Here is a 22,060-nt window from a genome sequence, read left to right on the forward strand (position 1 = left end):
TTTTCAGTTTTATGTATGGTGAACTGACAGACAAGAAGACCATTGAAAAAGTCAGACAGACTTTCGACAACTATGAGTCAAACTGCTTCGAAATTCTCCTCTACAAGAAAAACAGTATGTATATATTTGTGTATTGTGTTGGGAGTGATAGTGTGTATTTGTTATATGTCTATTTATACTGTGATATATCAGTGATGCACTATATGTGTGTATATATATATATATCACTGTTGTGATAGCGCAAGGGGAAATGGTCTCAAACTGCAAAGTGCAACAGGTCTGGATATAAGAAACAAATGTTTTACAATAAGGGTGGTGAGGTGCTGTTGCAGGTTGCCCAGAGAGGTGATGGATGCCCTATCCCTGCAGACACACAGGGTTAGGCTGGACAGGGCTCTGAGCACCTGATAGAGCTGTGTGGCTGTCCCTGTTCACTGCAGGGGGGTTGGACCGGATGGCCTTTAAGGGTCCCTTCCAACTCAAAATGATTCTATGATAACGTGCTATAATATATTTAATATATGCAATGGGTATATATGTATATTATAATATATAGAGAAGTGTATAACTATATACCAGACTAAAACAGTCATTTTGACATACAGATAAATTAAGGGACAAGATGCGGGGAAGAAATGGGTTTTTTTGTCATCACTGCGCAGGAAAGCTCTTTTTTAAAGCAGAACAAGTGTTCAGATTGCCAGGGCTAGCAGGGGTTACCTGTATCTCAGATCTGAATCCTTGTTTCCAAAATATGTTTAATTTTGAAGATTGTATTCTGAAAGGGAATCTGACTGGGTTTGATGAGGAGAAGAAATTCTCAATGAAGTTTCCCCTCAGGAAACATCCCCAAATGTGCAGAAGTAAGAAGCCATTCCCTCATTTTGTGAGTGGTTGCTCCCAGTGGTGGAGATGCCTCTGAGCTGTGAGGCTGTGGAAAGCAGTGGTGAGCCCTGAGGAAAAAGCTGTCTATGCCTGATTGTCCTTTTCACTGCAAACTCACATAAACCCTTAAAAACATTGAAGAGAGCATGCAGGATACCTCAGCTTCTCAAAACATACTCCTGTGCCTAACTTCTGCCTTTCCTTTTTAAACTAAATCTTGTTGTATGTGCACTTAAATGATAGGAAGCATCTTCAGATTTCTGCAATTCTGCTTGCTTTGAAGCATCTTAGTAAACACTAATTAAAAAGAGAAGCAGAAATGGCTCTGAAGTCTGGCTGCTCCTATAAGTGCCTGTGATAACTCTCCAAATGACCTCCTTTCAGTTCCTTGGCATATGGACGTATTCCCTAGATTTTGTGTCTACCTGCCCAATTCCTATACAAGTCACCTGGTTACCCTTTCACATTATGGAGATTTTGTGGGACAGACCCCAGTTTTTTGCAGGTGATGGCGCCCAGCACCACCAGGCCTGGTGTCCGGGTGTTTGCAGGAGAAGATTTCAGCCTTTCCCCAACCCTGGCTTCTCTGTTAAATTAGAATGGTAGCTCCTGCTTGGCATGGGCCAGTTCTGAACCAAGTTCCTTTTCATTATATTTAAATATAAAAAGTCGAAAGTCTTCCCTTGGTCATCGTTCTTGTTCATTGTTGATTTTTTGCCCTGAGTTGTAGATTGCCTGCTTGATCTTGATGGTGTGTTAGGGATTTATTGAGCTGCAGTTGCCTTAATAAAATATTCACCTTTGCCCAAATCTCTAAACCTGTACTTTCTGTAAGATGGGTAGGATTACAGAATGACCTCATGAACAAACACTCATTTTTTCTTTTTAGTCTTGAAAAAATTCCCAGCCATAATATGTTGCCAGCTTCTTCTCCATCGCCCAAAGCCCAGAACTTCAGCCTCTTGCTAACACCTAGTACATAGGTTCACCTTTTGGTTCCAGTTCAGCAACTGGCTTGCGTTGGATTCGCTTCCATCTGTCACACACCAAGCTTTGTGAAATAAGGTTCTTCAAGAAACTGTGTGCTTCTCTTCCAGGCTGAATATTGGAGCAGACAGTAAATAAACAATAGTATCTGTTGGTATAGTATACTTCTGAAAAATTTAGAGTTACTCTGTATAAAGGCTTGTGTTTATCACCTGCAGAGACCTTGTACTGCTTCTCTCCCGTGCGGAGCTTGTAGTGCTCACCAAGCACTTTCCCACCTGGTGATGCAGTGGCACAGACTGCCCAGGGATAGGTGGAGTCACTGGCCCTGGAGGTGTTCAAGAACTGTGGAGATCTTGAACAGGGAGGGACGTGATCAGTGGGCATGGTGGGGGTGGTGTGTGGTTGGACTAGATGATCTTAGGAGCCTTTTCCAACCTTAATGATTCTATGATTATGTAAGCTCCAGAAGTGCTATATATTTTTATTTGTACCACAGCTTTTCCTTTCTTATTCATTCCCTTGTGTTTTCAGGAAAGGGAGATCTTGAAATCGAGAAATTCCTTTCTATCCTCCTGTCCTTCAGCACAGTGATGACCTTTCAGAGCTGTCGTTCTCAGGCTGCATACATAGGGCTGCTGCCTTCACATGCATCCTTAGTTTTTAACCTAGTTAGCAGTTTTCAGTGCAGATCTTCAAGTTTGCTACAGATTTCTTCTGTTTTACTGCATTCCTTCTTGTGTAGCTCTCAGCTCTACCCACCTAGCTATTCGGCAGCCGTGTAGGCATGTACATGTATACGTGTAACACTTGGGAAACTGCCTTGCCTGCTTTTGAGCTCCTGCCCAGATTGCAGTTTCTACAGCACTACCTACCTTGCCTCTATCTTTGATTTTTAGCAGTGCTGTTGTACAGGTTATTTTGCCTACTTTTGGAGCTTTTCAAAGGGTGCTGTTGAGTTGCCAGGTAAAAATGAAAGCACAGCATCACTCCAGAGAGCTGCAGCACTCTTTCTTAGAATATATGAAAAGAGCCTTTTATCTTGGGTTAGCAACTGGGAATAGAAAGAGCCAAGTAATCAGCATAATGGCTCTGGAATTACCACCAAAAGCAGTCTCCTGTCTCACTCACCTCTCCAGTTTGCTGTCATTGAGTTATTGCTTTAATCCCAACAGAGCAGTGCTGAGTTTTACCATGAACCCTTGTGGATTTTGACTTTCTCTACAGCAGTCCTGTTCTGAGTGGGTTTTGTTGCCCTCTGGGTGTCCATCACTCGGTTCCTGGCACAGCTCCCAGATGGATATGGTATATTAGAGGAGATTTGGAGGGGCCAGCAATGCCCTGGGATGTCAGGGAGTGAGCAGCTTGTTTCAGTGTGCCAGCGCTCAGGCTGGCATTCAGACAGCTTAGGAGAAAAGCCATCATATCACCTGACTGAAAGCACATCAAATCCGAAAGCTGACTGTGAAGGCATTCGTTGGGCAGCAAGTGGAGGTGTCGTAAAGCTGGGAACATGTGGGCTTGGAGTTTTGTCTGGTGGCATGCAGCTCTGACACTCACGTCCTTGCAGATGAACAGGGAACTTCTCAACGAATGTTTGAAGTCTTTTAGGGTTTTGCCTATTTGCAGAGCAGATCTGCATGTACTTGTGGAGCCTGTTGCAATGAGAAAATGGAGGATGTGACTATAGACAGGAAATCAAATCTGCTTATTTGTCTAGTTAGGGCATTTAGATGTCTGAATTAGTTTGAGTTCTCTTAAACAACAGAGTAGCATCAAGTTGGATATTAGCCATTCAGATCAGATAGAAGGAAAAATTTCTTCTCGGGAAGAGTGGTGAAATATTGGCACAGGCTGCTCAGTGAGGCAATGGAGTCACCACCCCTGGAGGTGTTAAAAAAAATTGTGGAGATGTGGCACTGAGGGACGTGGTCAATGGGAAGTGTGGTGCGTATGGGTTAGGTTGAACTGTATGATCTTATTGTTCTTTTCCAACTTTAACAGTTCTATGACATTTCAAAAGCATTTGGCAGTGCACTCCATCAGTTTTGGTTTTGGTAGCTTCATATTATGTGAAGAAGCATTCAAAGATGTCCTCAGTCTGGTTTTTTTTCTTACCTGGCTATCCTGCACAGAGACATGGTGGGGAAGACCAAGAGCAAGTTCTGTCTCTTGTTATGGACTAGTTAGATTGGTAGCATCACCCCCATTCAAATTTAAGAATGAGAATAGGTTGTTTTCCTTTGAGGAGGTAAAATGAAATATCTGGTATGTGTAGTTTAGGATCACATCTTGGTATTACTACATGTGTTTTATATGATTTATAAATTATCCAATGGACAGGTTGGGGGAAGACTGTGCTACACCACATCCAATGTCACCTTTTTGTCACCTTTTCTACAGGAACCCCAGTTTGGTTCTACATGCAAATTGCTCCTATAAGAAATGAGCATGAAAAAGTGGTTTTGTTCCTGTGCACTTTTAAGGATATCACTTTGTTCAAGCAACCAATAGAAGATGATTCAACAAAAGGTAAATATGAAATACACTATTTTTTTTTTTTTAATTTTTTTTTGTAATTGGTTAAGTACATGTTCAGGCTTAGTCATGTCTAATGGCTGTGATCTGAATCTTGCTTTCAGGAATTGTTTTGTGACATGTCAGAGTTTAGATGCCGTTTTTGGAAATGATTGATTAGAATTGAAAAGTAAATCATTGTGAGCAGAATATTCCCTAACAATGTTTCGCCGGAGCTGCAAACCTTTTAACTTTGTAATATCAATTTTTCTTCACCATGGCTAGTATTTGCTAAAAGTGGCATGATTTTTAGTTACTGTAATACTATGTTGCTTTGGGAGACCTTCTACAAAACTTCTGTTTTCTGTTTATCAAAAATGTCAACTTCTTTGCTTTGAAGTGTTGGTCTTACCTCCCTTTCTTATTATTGGAGCTGAGATGCAGAACAAACAGCCCATCTGGGTATCTTTTTGCTGACCAACAATGATGTCTGTATGGCAGTGGATGTTCTGCTTGTTTTTGATAGCTCTTGCTGGTGATGGTTGCTGAGGCATGCAATGCTCTCATCACCTGATGACCCATGTTCAACAGAGAAAATTGGTGGGCGAAAAGGTGCAGAGGATCTGGCAACGTTCTGTGCTCTGATTGTAAGATGCATGACTGGTGTCTCGTGTATATTGCTCTGGATAAAGGAATGTGTGCTCCCATAAGCAAGGACATTTTTGCTGTGGAATCCTTACCCCATTTTCTCTAGGAAGTTGTCTTCTAGTAATGAATTCCTTGCTCTGTTTTTCTCTTTGTGCTTGTAGAAGGCTTGATTTCTCGCTGAGAGCCATGTGCCCTCTGAGATGCTGTCTTTAGGATAAAACTCGGTCATTTGAATGCAACCAATTTAAATTGCTTTTTGATGATATATAGCTAACACATGCTTGGGTAACTGAAATGTAGATTGAGAAAGTCATACTTGAAAAGCCTCTCTTTGTTCTAACACCTAAAAATAAGACTTTTTTTTTTTTTTTTTTTTTTTTTTTGCCTACAGAGTATTATCTGTGAGTTAAAAGATCCAGATATAGGAGAACCTTCTCAGCCAGCATAAGTTTTACTGCTTCTACAATTCAGTTGGTATCCTGCAAATGTTCCTTTGGGTTCTCAGCCTGGGAGGTTTGTTCTCTGGGTAGGGAGAGATGTTCTGGGGATGCTGAGTTCATCCCCTCCCCATCTTGTGGCTGAGGAAGAGCAGAATCCACCTGGCATCCATTATGGAAACAATATGTGTTCCTATGGGAAAGAGCAATAGCTGCAAAGTAAGTAATGAGTCTAATGCTGTGAGTCTCCAGTGAGGGGAACCATTAGTTACAGTGTCAAGTATCAACTATGAACATTGCAAAATATTGTCATCAGCAGCCAGAGAGGTTTGACTGCATGTTTAAAGAGCTCTTACTTCTGTAGAAGTTGTATTTCAAAAACAAACAAACAAAAAAGCAACAACCAAACAAAATAAACAACAAACAGTACAGCTACATCTGTCTTTAAGGCATACAATTAGAGCCTTAAGAATTTCCTTGGAGAACTCTGATTACAGCATTGATTAACACTGATCAATACATCCAGCAAACTCCATAATTACAAACCACTGACCTGACTGTTTTCTTCTCCTTATGCGTATTTTCTTCTGTTTTTGCATAAATTGGAGTTTCTTTTATATTGACAATATATTAAAAAATCATATTCAAATATTAACAACGTTTCACTGCTGGAAAAGCAGCACCATTGCAGTACAGTTTGCATTTCAACTGTGTGGATCAGCAGGATCCCACTGCACTGGGATCACAGCCTTGTTTTGTCAGAGGTAGTGCTGTGAGATATGCATAATTCATTGTCCTTGCAGATAACATTACAATGTGCTTAGAAGCTGTCAGGCCACTTTCTTTTTGAATTATGAGATTGGTAAACATATACATTACAATTTAGGGGAGAAATTTTCAACTTTTGTAAAAAGGTTTTTTGATAGGATTGTGCTGCTAAGTGCTGGGATTTGTCATTGGAAGGGCTATTTAAAAAAGAAAAAAAAAAAAAAAAAGATTTTCCTTTGGAAATTCTGCCAGGACCATGCAATACATAATACATAAGTAACTATGGTGCAGATGAGTTACTGTCTATTACTTATGGGAGCAGTAAATTTGAGATAAAAAATTCAGCAGAAATAAAATATTGATGCCATTATGCAATAATCTCCCCATACCAATGCATTCTGCCCTGTTTGAATATACGTTGCTTTGTTGTAAAGCTTCAGTGTATCACACTCCTTGGAGGTACAAGGATTTGGTATTTAAATCATTACAGTGGGTGTAGCTCTGCTGCAGGATGTCTGCATGTCAATAAATGGTTGTGCTTGCTGGCCACACTTGTGGCTGCAAAACAGTTGGTGTGTGATGCCCTCCTTTCTTGGGCAGCTGCTGTTTTGGGGAACCAGCAGTGGTGCCTCCATAATGAGGATGCAGACGTGTTCAGAGGTGTTGGGGAGCTCGTCCTGTTTGTGAGAACAGGACATTAAACCAAAATATTCATCTTACTGCAGAATACCCTACACCCACCTTGCAAGGCAGAGGTGGGATTTTTGCCCAACATAGGCTCAAAACCACAACTGCTGAAAGGCACAGCACAAAAAATATAGTTGATATCACATGGACTGGCCCTGTGGTAGGGAAGGGAGTTGGAGAGGGCTGGGGCACTGTGACAGATGGTGGGTGTCTGCTTACCTGTGTGCTCACATTTGGCTGTGCTCATGCTGTCAGAAAAAAGGGAAGAGGAGGAGGAGCAGGAACAGGAGCAGGAGGAAGGGGCTGTGCTTGCAGGAGGGAGCAAAAGGGGAAAAATGTTCCAGGTCACCCAGCAGGCTGTGAATTTATTGCTGTCCAGAAAGCTGTTGAAGATTATGGGACTGAAAAAGCATGACTGGAGAAAGGGAGTATTTAAAAGTTACCCTCCTCAGGTAAAATACATTGTCAGAGATCAGAAACCTCAATTTTCTGAGCATACAGTGAGTACAACAGTGAGAATGTGACGGACTTATTTTCCTGACCTATCATGTGGGATACTGTTATAAAACACAGAGCAGTTTATTTGTTATTCTGCTAATCCCACTGACAGAGAGACGTTAAGCGCCTTGGATTCCTTCTGATTCTCCCTCCACCCCTCCAGGAGCATGCATACACCTCTAAAGAGTTACAGAAAATGAAGACATGACTGAAACACCCAAGCAGTGTTTTAGCCAGTGTTTAATAAGCGGTGTTAACAGTGACCAAAAAGTAGTTGTATCCTCATAACTGGGAAGAGTCTGACTGTGAAAGCCTAAATTAATAGGCTGAAGGGAGGCCTCTTGGTGGTCTGCATCTCCTCACAGGGAGCAGAGGGACACCACTGAGCTTTGCTCTTTGTGACAGCAACAGGGCTCGAGGGAATGGCATGGAGCTGTGTCAGGGGAGGGCAGCTGGGGGTGAGGGAAAGGTCAGTGGGAATGGAGCAGGCTGCCCAGGGCAGTGGGCACAGCCCTGAGCTGCCAGTGTTCAGGAAATGCTTGCATGCTGTTCTCAGACATAGGGTTTGGGTTTTGGGTGGTCCTGTGTGGAGCCACGGGTTGGACTCCGTGATCCTTGTGGGTCCCTTCCAACTTGGGATATTCTATGATTCAGTGATGCAAAGTCCACAAAACCAGCATCTCATGTAGAAGTGGTTAAGGCAGTGATAACAGGAGGAGACATCAGTGATACACAGGGTGTGTTTACTCTTGGATGAAGATGCCACCAGCAGTTGTGTAGGTGCAGAGAGAAGGGACAAGAGCGATCTGTTGACTTGTTTGATGGTTTGTAGGCTTGTGTGTTGGTGGCTACGTGAATTGTGATCAGTGGCAGCATGGAAGGAGAGGTGTGAAGACTAGTGATGGGGCAGGGAGGTGGGGCAGGTGTGATGGTGGTCACCAGGACAATGCATTATTTGCCATTGAAAGAGCTGTGCTGTGTTTTGTCTGCTTTTTCTTTCCTTGTACCTCTTTGGTAGTATGAACATTTATCTGATCTGGATTCAGTACTGGGCAATAGGTCATAATAGGTCATATCTGTGGTGGTGAAGAACCAGCTCTCCAGGTGTCCGGACTGAACGCCTCACACAGCAGAAGTGGAAGGCCATTACAAGCATAAGAAGGTATTTTCTTCCAGAGCATAAAACCCAAAGAATCTTCTCTTTTATGTTTGTACCATTCTAGGGTCACAGTTGGATGCTTTTATCAGCTTGCTGTGCTCTTATTCTGCCTTTACCCAGTGGCCTTTTAAAAGCATCTGAAAGCATTCAGCCCCTCCAAAGGCACACAGTGGTAATAATCTTATGTTTATTTGTCAGGAAAAAAAAAAAAAAAAAAAAAGCCATTTTTCTAGGCCCTGTTAGGAGGGCAAATTGGTCCACTTAAAATTTTAACACAGTTTAAAGCCAAGAATACTGTAGATGATGTTAAACTGAAAGTTTAAGCAAGGAAGAAGGCTGGAATTTTTTTTTTTAGGTTATGGTGAAGTGCAACCTAGTTACACAATAGCTTTTTTTCCATTGTTATCACCAGTGAAAGAAAAACATGGCCTCCAGGTAAAGTTAAAAGTTTGCTTGCCTGGGATTCTCACTGGTTGTTTTGAGTCTCTTTTGAAAGAAGTATCAAGCTTTTCTGCAGCTGCAATTGGCTGGGAAGTTCCTGTGAATACTGATGGAGATGGAACCTTTGATTAGGGTGCAACAATGTGCTAATGAGGCTCCTACAGCTCTGGACTGCGTGCCCTTAACAGATGGGATCTGGAGATGGCACAGCAGTATCCTAAAGGGTTTTTTCATGGTACTGCCAGACTTTGATAATCAAGACTGTCTGGGACAATGCTGTACTGCTTCTAGTGATATAACTCTTTATGGTTATATAACTTCATATAATGATACAGCTGTATCTCAGAGTGTGACAGGGCTATAAAAAGTGTGCTAGTTGCAGAAATACGCACTTACACGCTTGCTAATCCTTGCTAAGCCTATAATTCTGATCCTTTTTTATCTTTAATAAGTGCTGGTTATTAAGCATATATAACTAGTTGCACATGGGAAATTTTTCCTTGAGGGGGTATCAATCCTAGTGATAATAGAAGAAGTGGGTGGAGGGATTAGAGCATGAAAATGAGGTTTCTACCTTTAGCTGAAGCACAATGTACCTTGTTGAATACATCACCTTGACAGTAATCCATAACAGTAATTTTATAGGTCACAATTTGGATATCCTCTCTGTGTGTTCACTGCACTTTACCATGGTTGTAATTATGGGGTTTTGGTGCTTCATAGAACCAAATCCAGTTTGTTCTGCTGCCGTTTCCCATTGCTCTGATCTTCAGAGTTTCATCCCTAAGTGTCTTCAGGCCCCAAGGTGGTTACCTCTAGCTGTCTGTTCTCTCTTGGGACCATCTAGCCCACGTGAAAGGATTTTGTGCAGGATGACACAGAAGTGGTCATTTGCCTGGACTCTAGGGGGACTTCCGATGGGAAGAGTAGACAGTGCATAGGAATTGTGCTAATATACAGACTCTCGATGTTTGAAACCATCTATGTTGGAAGTACACAGCTTTCTAATAAGTAGGAAGACCTTCTGAGGTGCCCTCATTCTGTTCCTGTAGTACAGATGTCCCCATTAGTGTCTTTGGTGATGTGTTAGTGGTAAACTGGCCCCTGTTCTTGCTTTGCCACTGCGATGAAGAGTGGAGAATTTCCATATCCAGTGCTATTTGATTTCCTTCACAGAAATCAAGTACATTTCTGAATCTGATATTGTATTTTGAGGTCTGTGTGTGCTCTTTTAACAGCCCAGGAAGAATATTAAATGTCTGTAAATTTCTACAAATAAAATGTGTAATGAAAAAAAAAATCTCAATTGAAATCAAATGTAGCCCTGTGAGAGATTGAATTAAACTGCAAGTTGATCTTTATAGAAGTAACACTTTGTATTTGGATACATTTTATGTTGGAAATTGAACATTTATAAGCCTTATATAAAATAATAACTACAAATGCAGTAGAGTTAAGGTTTTTAAGATTCTAATGTGTATATCAAAGGCCATTATGTTTCTGTAAGCTAGTCTTTTGCTTAACCCTGAACTAAACCATCCTTTTCAAAGTCCAGTACTGATTTAGAACTCTGAACAGAATCCTCTGCATTTCATATTTTTCTCAATTTGTTACACTTATGGCTTTAAAGGGAGTGTTTTATTTAAATTAACCTGGCTTCAGCTTCTTGCAGTGGCATCTTCTTAAACACTTTTTCTACTGTACTAAAAAAAAAAAGTTTCATTAAGGCACTTGCAGATGTAATCAAGCCATCCCTCAGCCTCTTTTAGATAAAATAAATGAGTTGTGCTCTTTAAAGCTTTATCTAGCCTGAATTTGGAGGTCTGGTGATGGCAGATACCAGTGTTTCAGCTGCATTTAATCCAGCTCGTTAGCAGCAGTGGGGATGAAGCTGGTAGCATGGATTTAAGCTTACTGGGTCCGAAATACATTTCTGTAGCTGGTTATATGTTGAAGCTAGGTGAGTTCAATGTTTGCTATTGCTCATCCTTTCCAAGTTTAGCTCTATTGTATTTTTCAAGAGAAGGTAACTTTTTGGCAGAGCAAACCACATATGGAACTAACAAGACTAAGATCTCTGGATCCTTTAAGGACTGCTCTTGCTAGGGAAGTTTTCCTTTCCCTGCTGTAAATACAGTTTGTGTCTCTTTTCATCTACATACCTAATGTCAATTTAAAACACACTGTATTGGCCCAGTCCTAGTTATCTAGCACATCATCCTGATGACATTTCTCTAATGTTTCTGTTGTCTGACATTTTGTCAGTGACTTTCAAGCCATAGACCTTATAGAAGAAGACCTGCCCACTTGGGTCAGAAATGCTCTCAATAATAACTTTTTACTGCTTACTTTTTTTGCTAACTTTCTAACTACTCCTCCTTTAATATCTGACAGGTACCAAGTTCTTTATCCATTTAATCTGAGATTTACTGAACTGCATGCCCTTAATATTTTGTCAGGAGTGTCACGCAATGTCAAGTCACCAATGATTGCCATACAAGAGGATCTGGGAGAATCATCCTCGTTCTGTGGCTCCATCTGGCTGATGCATTTGGCCTCCAGCTTGGGCAAGGCAATTGACCATCTCTCTGAAAGCAAATTTATACTCTTAGCAAATAAATAATGAAATTAACGTTGCTGGGCCTTGTACATCATTCCATATTGACAGCCATTCCTAATATTCCTTTTCTTTTTGCCTTTATTAAATGTATTGAAAGTCAGATAAGCTTTTTTGTCATTTTGTGTGGTGCTGAGATCAAACAAGGCTCTTTCTATTTACCTGTTCTTCCTCTTTGCCCATTCGGCATATGAGTAAAGAAAGCCTTTTGATCATGTCTGGAAATTCTTTAAAAACATTATAATTATTGAAGTAAATCCAGCCAGAGAAGGCTTTTTTTTTCCCCTGTACATTTTGAGCTTTCCAAGACCGTTTCAAAATCCATAATTTCTCATGCATGTATTTAATTGTTGTCCCTTCCAATCCCTGTCTGCTTTGCTTATATTGCATTTTCATTTCTCATTGCTGACCTTCTCTTGAGCCCGATCTTTTGGCCAGTATATTTCATTGACCATTTTGCTCTCAGATAAACTAAAAGCTAGTTGGCTGATATTTACAGTATTCAGGTGTTGTTTTTTTTTTTCCCTCCTAAAATTACATTTTTTTTAATACAGTTACGGGATATAAGTCCTTGGTGGCCCTATGTGCATGCGAATAAAGTTCAGCTTAGTTGCAGAAACATGAAATTTAAGTAATTGTGCACTGTAAATTTGCAGCTATGTCAGAATTACACAAATACGTTGTGTACCAAATGTAACCTAACAATATATAAATCTTACCAGTAGATCATTAGCGTTGCTGCATTTCATGGAGAGGAGACTGAAGCTCAGAACACTGAAATGGTATGCTGAAGATTACCTGGTGATTCCTTATCCATTTTGAGCTCCCTAGTAGTTTTAGTGGGTGGATACTGGGAATGCAGAATTGATGCAGATAAGAGGTCAGGTGTAAAAGTTATCCCAAGAGTGCAGTTCACTGTCAGACAGTGGAATGCACAGAATTTCAAGTAGGAAAATTTATCCTAATATTTTGAATTACATTTGCATAGCTGGTGTGGTTCTTCAGCTCATGAATAGTTTTACTGTATCATGGGAGTGATTGAGCTTTGTTTGACTATTATTCTATTTATTCAGGAATCTCATTTATCTCTCTATCTCGAACAAAGCAACAGCAGGATGACGAAGTTTTCTGATGAGAGAGTGAGCTCTTCCAGCCATATTTTACCTGCAATAAAGAGCAAATAGCCAGCCATTGCAATGACCTTGCTGTCTGAACGTCTATAAATAATAGAGATTTGTAGATGCTAAGTTCTGATGCACGAGGATGAGCCATATTATCAACTGACATCCAAACTACCTAAATGAGTGGTGCTAGCTCCTTGCTTTTGTGGATAAGTCAATGGGTATATATGATTTAAACACTCTGTGTGTTAAGTGTTTCATGCTACATAGCAAGGGGTGAATAATGACCTTTCCATGGTCTGGAGTTGTAACACTCCTTCAGGCAGGAATCCACATGAGCATTGCTGTCATTACTCTTTGTTTTTTACATAGAATATCGTTGTTAACCCAGGTGTAGTCTGAAGTATTGGATAGTTTCATGAAACACTGATTTAAAAGCCTTCATTATTTCTGTTCCTTTTGAGATCAAGCAAACCCTGACTAAAAGGTTAATTGAAACCCAGTAGAGCTACGCTTATGTTTTATTAGGGAGGAAATAGTCATGCCTAGATTTTTCTAAGCAAGTGCACTATAAACAATGTTAATATCTTCCCTTGAGATTTTAAACTCTTCATAAACTCTGGTGTATGGATTTAGCTTTAAAATAATGTAATATAGTTTATGAACTGGAGATTGTAACAATTTTTTCAGTGTATGTGATAGATGGGTGGCTGAATCCATATTTGAACCTGTACACAAATACAACAAACTCCTAATTACAGTTGGAGGGGAAATGGAAAGGTTTTCTCACTTGCAGATACTCATATTTGTAAATATTATTTCTGAAGGCAATGGACATGTGTATTGATGGCTGAGGTCTGTATAGGAAGTTCTTGCAAGTTCCTTCCAACCCAAACCATTCTGTGATTGTATTCCATCACTTCGGAAGAAAGCCATCTGAAAGGAAGACTGTTTCTTCATCTTGAGCCACCCTGTTTGGGACAGGGTGCTTGAGGAAGCCTCTTTGTTGGGCTTTCTTTAGATAGCTTTTACTCTTTTTATTCTCTGCTGTATTCCACAGCAGCATCTTTGTCCTGGATGACTTTTCTTCAGACTCGGAGAGGGCAGTATAAAATGGGAACTGAAGTTCACTGAATTTGGAGATGGACAGGAGTGTTTGTGTCGGATCCAGCTCTGTGGTCTATTAGTGGGAAGAAGAATGGTGACCAGAAGGGCAGGGATAGAGGTCCCTATGGCAGTGCAAGAGTGAAGTTCACAGAAGGTCTGTGAACACAGGGCAAACAGCTAGTGCTGCCTGTGGTAGAGCTGTTAGAAAAGCAGGGCTGTTCCCATCCTGGCTGTCCAATATAAAACACAAGTGATTCAGGTCTCAGGAATAAAGATGTATGGGCATAATAATATTTCTGTTGGAACAGTAACTGATTAAAAGGAACCTACTATAATGAGTTAGTTGTTTCAGTTAAACTTGGACTTTCTGACTCTTGAGGGGTGGTAGGAAAAACTCTGGTGTGGTAAACTTATATGCAAGATGCCATCTCTGCATATGGAGCGATTAACAAGAAAACTGGAAATGCTATTTCCCACTTTAGCTCTGCAGCAGTTCTCAAGTAGTTCAGTGGTTGAGAGAGCAACATGAAACATCTGGAAAGCTTTTCTCCACCAAGTCCAGGAAGTGTTTGGGTTCTCTGCCTGCTTCACTTGACCCAGTGCCTACCTCCCTTTTGTGTTCCTATGTTCCCTCAAGCATCCTGACACAGTGCTGACAGCTTCAATTTATGTTCTATTGGCTCAAGTTTGAAAGACGTATCAATTCTTAAAAGAAATTAATTTTCCTTTTTTCATCCTTGAAGAAATCTTTGTCTCAGCCATTATTTCAGGTGTGCCACCAAAACATGCCTGATGCAGTTAGCTCCAGTCAAAGGACTGCCAAATCAGTGGTCCTAATTAGAGCAAGAGACCTGAAGAATATTTTGCTGATAAAAAGCATTGTACTGTGACAGAAACCATGGAAGAGGAAAGAAAGTTACGTGCTTGGAAGGACAACGTACAGCTTGGCCAAGGCAGAGCCTAGTTTGGTTGATGTTTATCAGCATACTTTTCTTATTCAAGTCCTGTTTTAATGTGAATACTGTTGTCTAATCTGCGTCTTTGATTTCTTGGCAGTGTGAGAATTTCAATTTTAGTAATGGGCACCACCAGTGAGGTAACCCAGTAGGGTTTCTGTGTGAGAATCAGCACTTGTTTTGAATCACGAGAATGAATGCAAATCATGAGGTTTCTTAAAAGCAGATTGTAAGTTCTCTTTTTGTCAGTGAATCAGAAAGTAATCAATAAAAACCAAGTGAAACAATTATTTTATGTATGCTATTCCAGAATTTTCTGTCTGGGGTGGTTTACATCTTCCTCTGAAATACCCAGCTTGGCTTCCTTCAAAGAGAAGCAGCTGCTGATATAATCTGGTGCCATGTTGCCTTTGTTCCTAAGAATTTGAGTACAGTGATGCAGGTTCAGGGTGTTATTTTTCAAGTGGAGCCATGTAAGAAAGACACAATCCAGTTGAGTTGAAGAGAGAATCAGAAGTGTTGTGTTGTTTGTTTCTTTTTTTTTTTTCCTCCTTCTGACGGCACTTATTTGTGCCACTCTTTTTCTCCTTGCAGACTGAAAATATCAGTGAGGACAGGCAGTCGCTAATATATGCGATGAAATTATCATTCATTTTAACAGTCTCTAGAGGAAAAGATAGGAAGGAATCATTTGAAGAAACATTGACAGCAGTAGGCAGCTATGCAAATTGTTACCTGATCTATTTAAACATACACATTGGTTTTAAATATAATTCTGAACTTAGCTAATTTATTACAAGGTCAAGGAACACAGAGATGTACCCTGTACCGATTATTTCAGACACAAGGCAGTGTGTATACATTTTCACCTTCCTACTCATACCCTAGCATCTTGCTGTCACTGTATTTTGCTCTTGGGCTGTAAATAGGAAACAAAGGAACTTGCTGCTTTTTAATGCTTTTGCAGAGAGATAAGTTGAAGTGTGTAGAACGATGATGGACTTTGTGCTGAGTTACAAAAAAGTCATGTTAGTGTATTATTGCTTCTAATCTCCAGAGCCGTGGCTCTCATGGAACAGAAAGAAATATAAAAATGTGGAGTCTCCAAATGAGGTTGGAAGGGTTTTTGTGAAAACTCTTCTGTAGCCCAACACAGAGCTTTGGTCTTGGTGGAGAAAAGACACTATGAAATACTTTACACCTTCAAAAGAAGAGATCAGGCCAAATGAGCAGAATAGTAAACTTGTATGCTAAAATGTGTGGCTTTCTTCATTCTCATGACAATGATGATTTCATCGAGGTGGAAAAGAAATACTTGAGAAAGACAACGTTCTTCCATGCTTTTTATTTTTTACAGTTGAAGGGTCCCTGTCATTTGGGACCTGTATTATATAGCTTCCCCAACTCATCGTGGTGTCTGTGGGAGACCTTTCCAGTCTTCCCAGGCTTTCTGAACATGTGGTGTTTTTTTCTTATATAAGATGATGACCAGGGATTTCTTAGTAGTTTTGCTTTTGTAAGAGGAGAGATATTTTGAGAACACAGATTTTTGTGATGCGTCATAGGAAAGGGATGCAAGTTAGTACCAGAGACCATCTCCTATCATTGCCAGCCCTAGACTCCTGTCTCCTAGAAGAGGCATTTAAGCATAAACCAAGCTAGTATAGAAATATTGTGTTTCCTTTCTCGTATCTGACATTCACTCTAATTTTCACCTGCTCAGCATTCAAGTTAAGTAAAAATATAGCTTTCACCAAAACCATTTCCTATCCATAACATGTTTGATATTTTATGCATGCTTTTGAGGTAAGATAGCAGGTTATGCCTGGCTGAACTGAGCGTTGCACAAGTGTTGGTAAAACCACTTCAAAATAAAATTATATCAAAACAGGATTAAAGACACAAACTAAAAACTCCTTTGCTCATGGGGAGGTGTTTCATTCCTGCAGACATCTGAATTTTCAGTTTTCCTGCTTAACGCTGCAGTGCTGTGCTGTTGAACCCCCTCGCTTTTCCTTTGCTCCCGTTGCTCTGCCTCATCCAATGACGCACCTGTGCCAGCTGTCACATACGGGCATTTGTCCAAAAGCAGTGACTTAGTGGCACGCTCCTGGCTCTGCGCTGCTGTCACTTCTAAACACCGATTGCTCCTTTCTGAACTCTGCAGAAAAACATTCGCCAGTGTGAAGGTCTCAAGCTACCATTAGAGCAGCTGTTTATCATTAGTTTAACAGCTAAATGTATTGCTTAGTGCAATTTAAAATCTAGTGCTTCATCTGTCCGTAAAGTCTTACAGTTTTTCTACTTTGAAACATGTTTTCAAAGTAGATTTTGCAGATTTTTTTTTTTTTAATTTTTTATTTATTATGTCCCTGAATTGTATCAATAATCAGATCAAGGAGCAGTAACAACTTAAGGATCCAGCTTCTGGCTGGAGGAATGCACCAGTTGGTGGCTGGGGAGGATTTCACTTCTCCAGGGTTTACAGATGTGGTAAATTCAGTGCTTAATAATCAGTTTGTAGCAACCGAGTAACTCCCCAGAAGGCTGAAAGCGCAGTGCGATTCCTCTATCACAGTGTCTCCAAAAGCGAGAAGAGAGAACAAGCCAGAGCATTTTGATTTTACTCAGGTTTACTTATGTTTGCCTTGAAGCAGTGGTATTCTTCCTCTTCTGCAACGTTGTGGAGCCTGGAGCCAGAACTTGCTCTGTGCAGCAATTTAGAGAAACTACCCAAGTCTGAGACTTAATATCAGTGAACGCATAGGAGATTTACTCATGTTGAATGGGGTGTAAGTGCTTGTAACCGTATTTTCTTCTTCCCTGCAGGCTGGACGAAGTTTGCACGGTTGACGCGGGCCCTGACGAACAGCCGGAGCGTGCTGCAGCAGCTGACGCCGATGAACAAAGCTGAGGTGGTGCACAAGCATTCCCGCCTGGCTGAAGTAAGTGGGACAGACACATTCCTTCTTTAGGCAGGAAGAGATGAGAGAGGGAGGAGGAACAACATTTCTGTTAATAAATAATATTTTTAGGGTGATGTTTCCAGATTCTGATTTTTCGGCCTCTGCTCTCCTCTTCCTTAATAAGCACTGTGTGCCAAGTGTATATTTCCAGGACAAGTCATGCTCTTTCAGTCATCTGATGGCTTGGGCTAGAATAGGCATTAGAGCCACCCAATCCCCTTCTGTGAGTTGGTTGCCTTCCACCAGCTCACGCTGCCCAGGACCTCATCCAGCCTGGCACTGGGCACCTCCAGGGATGGGGTGCCCACATCTCTGTGGGCTGCACTGCCAGGGCCTCACTGCCCTGTGAGTAAACAGTCTCCTCCAAATGTCTGTATCTCCCCTCTTTCAGTTTAAAATGGTTCCTCATTTTCCTTTCACTTCCAGACTACATAGCAAGTCAGTCTCCCTCCTGTATATAAGATCTGTTTAGGTACAAGAAGACCACAATGAGGTCTCCCTGGAGCCTTCTCTTCTCCAACCTGAACAAGCCCAGCTCCCTTGGCCTTTCTTCACAGAAGAGGTGCTCCAGTCCTCTGATCATCTTCATATTCTTTCTCTGGTTACACTCCAACAGCTCTGCATCCTTCTTATGCTGGGGACCCTAGGTCTGGATGCAGTATTCCAGACGGGGGCTTCATGAGGGCAGAGTAGAGGGAGACAGTCATGGCAACAATCTCTTGGTCACTCTTACAAGGTCTAATTTCTGAATGCAGCTCCAAGTTTGCTGATTGCTGCTTAGCTTGGGATGCAGTTCGGTCTTCAACTTGCTGTCTCACAGCAGCATGGAACCAGACTCTGTGTTTCTGAGTCCCATGAAGGGTCAGAAACCATTGTGAGTGCCCACTTCTGGGCAAGTGGGGTTGTTCGAGAAGCCAGGTACTCTTCTTTGGAAGCATCCCCGCCTAGATCCATGGGGTTGTACAGGCACACTGACTGTACATATACCTTTAAGCTCAACTTTCTTGGAAAAAGTCATTCCTGAAGTATTTTGCTAATAATTTTCTTCTTCAGAACTGATGAAATGAACTCTTTGGCAGGTTGCAAACATCTCCTTAACAGTGCAGATGGTGCAACAAGTGAAAGCCTTCAGGTTAACTGATGAAACAGAGGTACTGCTTTCATCTTCATGTCATTGGTAATGAAAATTATATGGGTAAAAAATGTGGTCAAAATATACGGGCTACTAAATGTGACAGCCCTATCCCCCTCATGCCTGAGAGATTGTCCTCAGTTTGGTGCTAAGAATTCACAGCAGTTTTAAATGCTTTTTTCATTGTTGTTGTCTTGTTTTTCCTTTCTTGTCTAAGTGGACTTGTGTATCACAAGCTTTACGTGGAATGAAATCAGAATGGAAGCCTACAATTTTCAAGGTGCTGGCAGCATGATGTTTTTCAAGAATTATCCCATACCAGTAGCTTTGCTGACTGCTGAATGATTCTCACTTGTTTTTCTAATTGATGACATTTCCAAGTTCTGTAAATCTGGTTATATTTCTGAGTGCTTTTGTCTGGAAAAAGATTGGAGAAGGTATGGTAGCTATATTCAAACATGTCTAAAGCAGTTGCATGGAACAGGAAATGGTTCACCATGCCCACTGTAGCTAGAGGAAAAACTAATTGAAGTTGCAACAGGGGATTTAGGACATGCAACAGGAAAAGCTCAAGTGAAGGTGAAGGTTGTTTGTGGGAATAGGTTTTGGGGGGAGTGCACAGTCTCCTCTCTTACAAGATTTTGCAGCTTCAGAATGCTTTAGAGGCAGAGTGTGCCAGGAATGCAGAGTGGGTTGCTTTTCCCAGGTAGAGATGTGCCATCGCCGTTCAGGCACCATTTCCCATACTTCTGTATCTGAGGAGGTGCATTTTCCTCACAGCTCACCCCTGGCAGAAGGTACTGCCCACCTTACTGGCTTTGCCTCTTATCAGTCATATTAGTTAGTTGTAAGCAAGAACCATTCAGTGTCTGTGATGAATGGAATTGACTAACAAGATACTGTATATTCTTTAGTGGTTTAAAATTAAAAATTCACGCAGCATGAAATAAATAATCATTATAGTTCAGTAGTCTCCTCAGCCACTTGCCACCCACACACCATGTCAAAATCAGCATGCTATTGTGCTAAGAATAATAATTATGCCTTTATTGTACCATGGGATCTTCTAAGCACTCTACCACCAGAGGCATAGGGAACTATCAAGCATATGTTCATCACATTCATCCTGAGTCCAAGGAAAATTATTATTCAATTTATAGTGAGTTACTGTTTCCAACTCCTGCCTCACTGAATGAGACAGGAAACAAACAGATCTGGAGAAACCATGGAAAGTAGTCCCTGTCCTGATGTATTGTGATAGTGAAGTGTGAAAATCTTGTCCACAAGTGAGGCCAGAAAGAGGATATAATTGGAGATAATCTTCAGTTTAAGTCAAAGCCAAAATGGTGTTTTGGCATTTTGGCATTGAAGAAAGTTTCATGGGAAGAGAAAAGAGCACTGGTTGAGTGTGTTGGGGGAATGCATTGCTTTAGCCTGAGAAAGGATGCATGGATCCACGAGTGAGTTCCCCATGCCTGTTGGGTTAGATACAGGAGTGCTGCATGTGAGTTTTGAATTGCACACTGGGAAGGATGGAGGTTGATATGTTTGTGGGTCTCTCCAGGGGCTTTGTGTCTGTAAGGGTCTCTGGTGAGCCCCTCTGGATCTGGGCTGCTTGGCATTGCGTTGTTGGTTGGCTGGAGCTCAGCGCATGGCTTTGTGTTACGTCTGAGCTGATGGCAGAGGGGCAGTTGTGGTCTCCTGGAGGTCTCTGCTGCACTCTTGCCGCTTCCCATGTTTTATGTCTAGTGGTTTTCTGACCACAGGATAGATTTATTCAATTTAGGCTAATTCTGTAGAAAACAAATGGGTCGCTAGTGTAACAGGAAGTTAATTTTTCATTATATCAGCTTAGCTCGTTTTCCTTAAATGATATGACTGCTAAATCTGACATTAAGGAACGGTGGGAACAGGTAGGCACAGGGAGGTTTGCACCCCAGCTTACCGAATGACACTAAGCCAGATCAGACATATTGGGAAACCACACCATCCTCCACAGAGCGAGAGAGGCTGCTGCTGTTATCCCTTAGTGATTTCTGGAGAAGAGGTTTTTCAGTTGAGCCAGGTTTTCTCTTGCTGATCTCAGTAACAATTTTTTTCGTCTTAAAAATAATGCTGTAAAGAATTAATGGAGAATCTGTATCTGGAACGCTGCAGTTCGTATTCTTAGTTGTGCTGTTTATTCAGAACCATTCACTCCTCTTCACTGAGCGCCCATTCTGCATTTGATTGCTTTTAGGCATATGAGGCTGCTATTTGCAATCTAACTGTCCTGCAAATATGGTGGATTAGTATGGGGCAGTCACAGAGCTGAAATGAGTTTAAGATTGCTGGAATTGCTTATTTTATCCTGTGCATACTTGAGACCCCCCCAAAGTGGAAAGGTGTGATTAGTTCCAAAATACACATGAATCTTTCAGTTGTCAGCACAGTGTATTACCATGCTGTATGTTCCTTTGTGTTGGACTGAGATAAGAAGTAATTAGATCAGCTGAGAAGAATGTCTTGACTGAATTTGGCTTGGTTCCTTTGCAGTGTTTCGAGTTCCACAATTTACAGAAATGAGCACAGAGGTGGTTATAGTCACATGGAAAAAAAAAAAAAAGAGAAGTAATTACAAGAAATAAAAGAGAACCCACTGATGTTATTGAGCTTGTAAAGGCAACAACTTTTTGAAGAAAATAGATAGACAGGAGGCATGGTATTACCACGGAGTTAGGGCAGAAGTTGTGTGTGTTATTTTAGAAAGAGGTCAGCCTGCAAGGCTGATGTGTGGCTAGATAGGGCATTGCTGTGGCTGAACAGTGGTTTAAAACAGAGACCAGATATGAAGGATTAATCTTGTTAAACCTCCAAGTGTGAATGAATACTTCACCTTTGTAACTGCAGGGCATGAGCCCATGCCATGGTGCCCATGACCTGTTGGCATAGAGCTTTTCTGCCCTTGCTATAGGCTTGGTTTCCCATGAGTACATCTGCAGAGACCTGCCTTTATGCAAGGTTATCCTCGTGTGCCCTCCTTATAGCTATCTCTATTCTTTCTTAATGTGACTTATGCACCAACATGCTTGCTGGGTAAATAAATCAAATAATGTAGAAACTGTGGGTTGTCTTGGAATGTCCAATGAATACAG

At 41.1% G+C, this 22,060-nt stretch overlaps 1 protein-coding gene across 1 annotated transcript in view; it reads left to right on the plus strand.

Moving 5' to 3' along the window:
• Positions 1 to 22,060, plus strand: part of KCNH5 (potassium voltage-gated channel subfamily H member 5) — a 142,277-nt gene that overhangs the window by 19,579 nt on the left and 100,638 nt on the right. Inside the window, exons 3-5 of the mRNA XM_042814238.1 lie at positions 8 to 114; positions 4,276 to 4,404; positions 17,658 to 17,773. Coding sequence (XP_042670172.1) covers positions 8 to 114; positions 4,276 to 4,404; positions 17,658 to 17,773 — 352 coding nt within the window. The remainder of the gene's footprint in view (positions 1 to 7; positions 115 to 4,275; positions 4,405 to 17,657; positions 17,774 to 22,060) is intronic.

Source organism: Centrocercus urophasianus, unplaced genomic scaffold (genome assembly GCF_019232065.1).
Source record: "Centrocercus urophasianus isolate 14NV4802_14NV808 unplaced genomic scaffold, USGS_Curo_1.0 seq_14, whole genome shotgun sequence".
Taxonomy (NCBI): domain Eukaryota; kingdom Metazoa; phylum Chordata; class Aves; order Galliformes; family Phasianidae; genus Centrocercus; species Centrocercus urophasianus.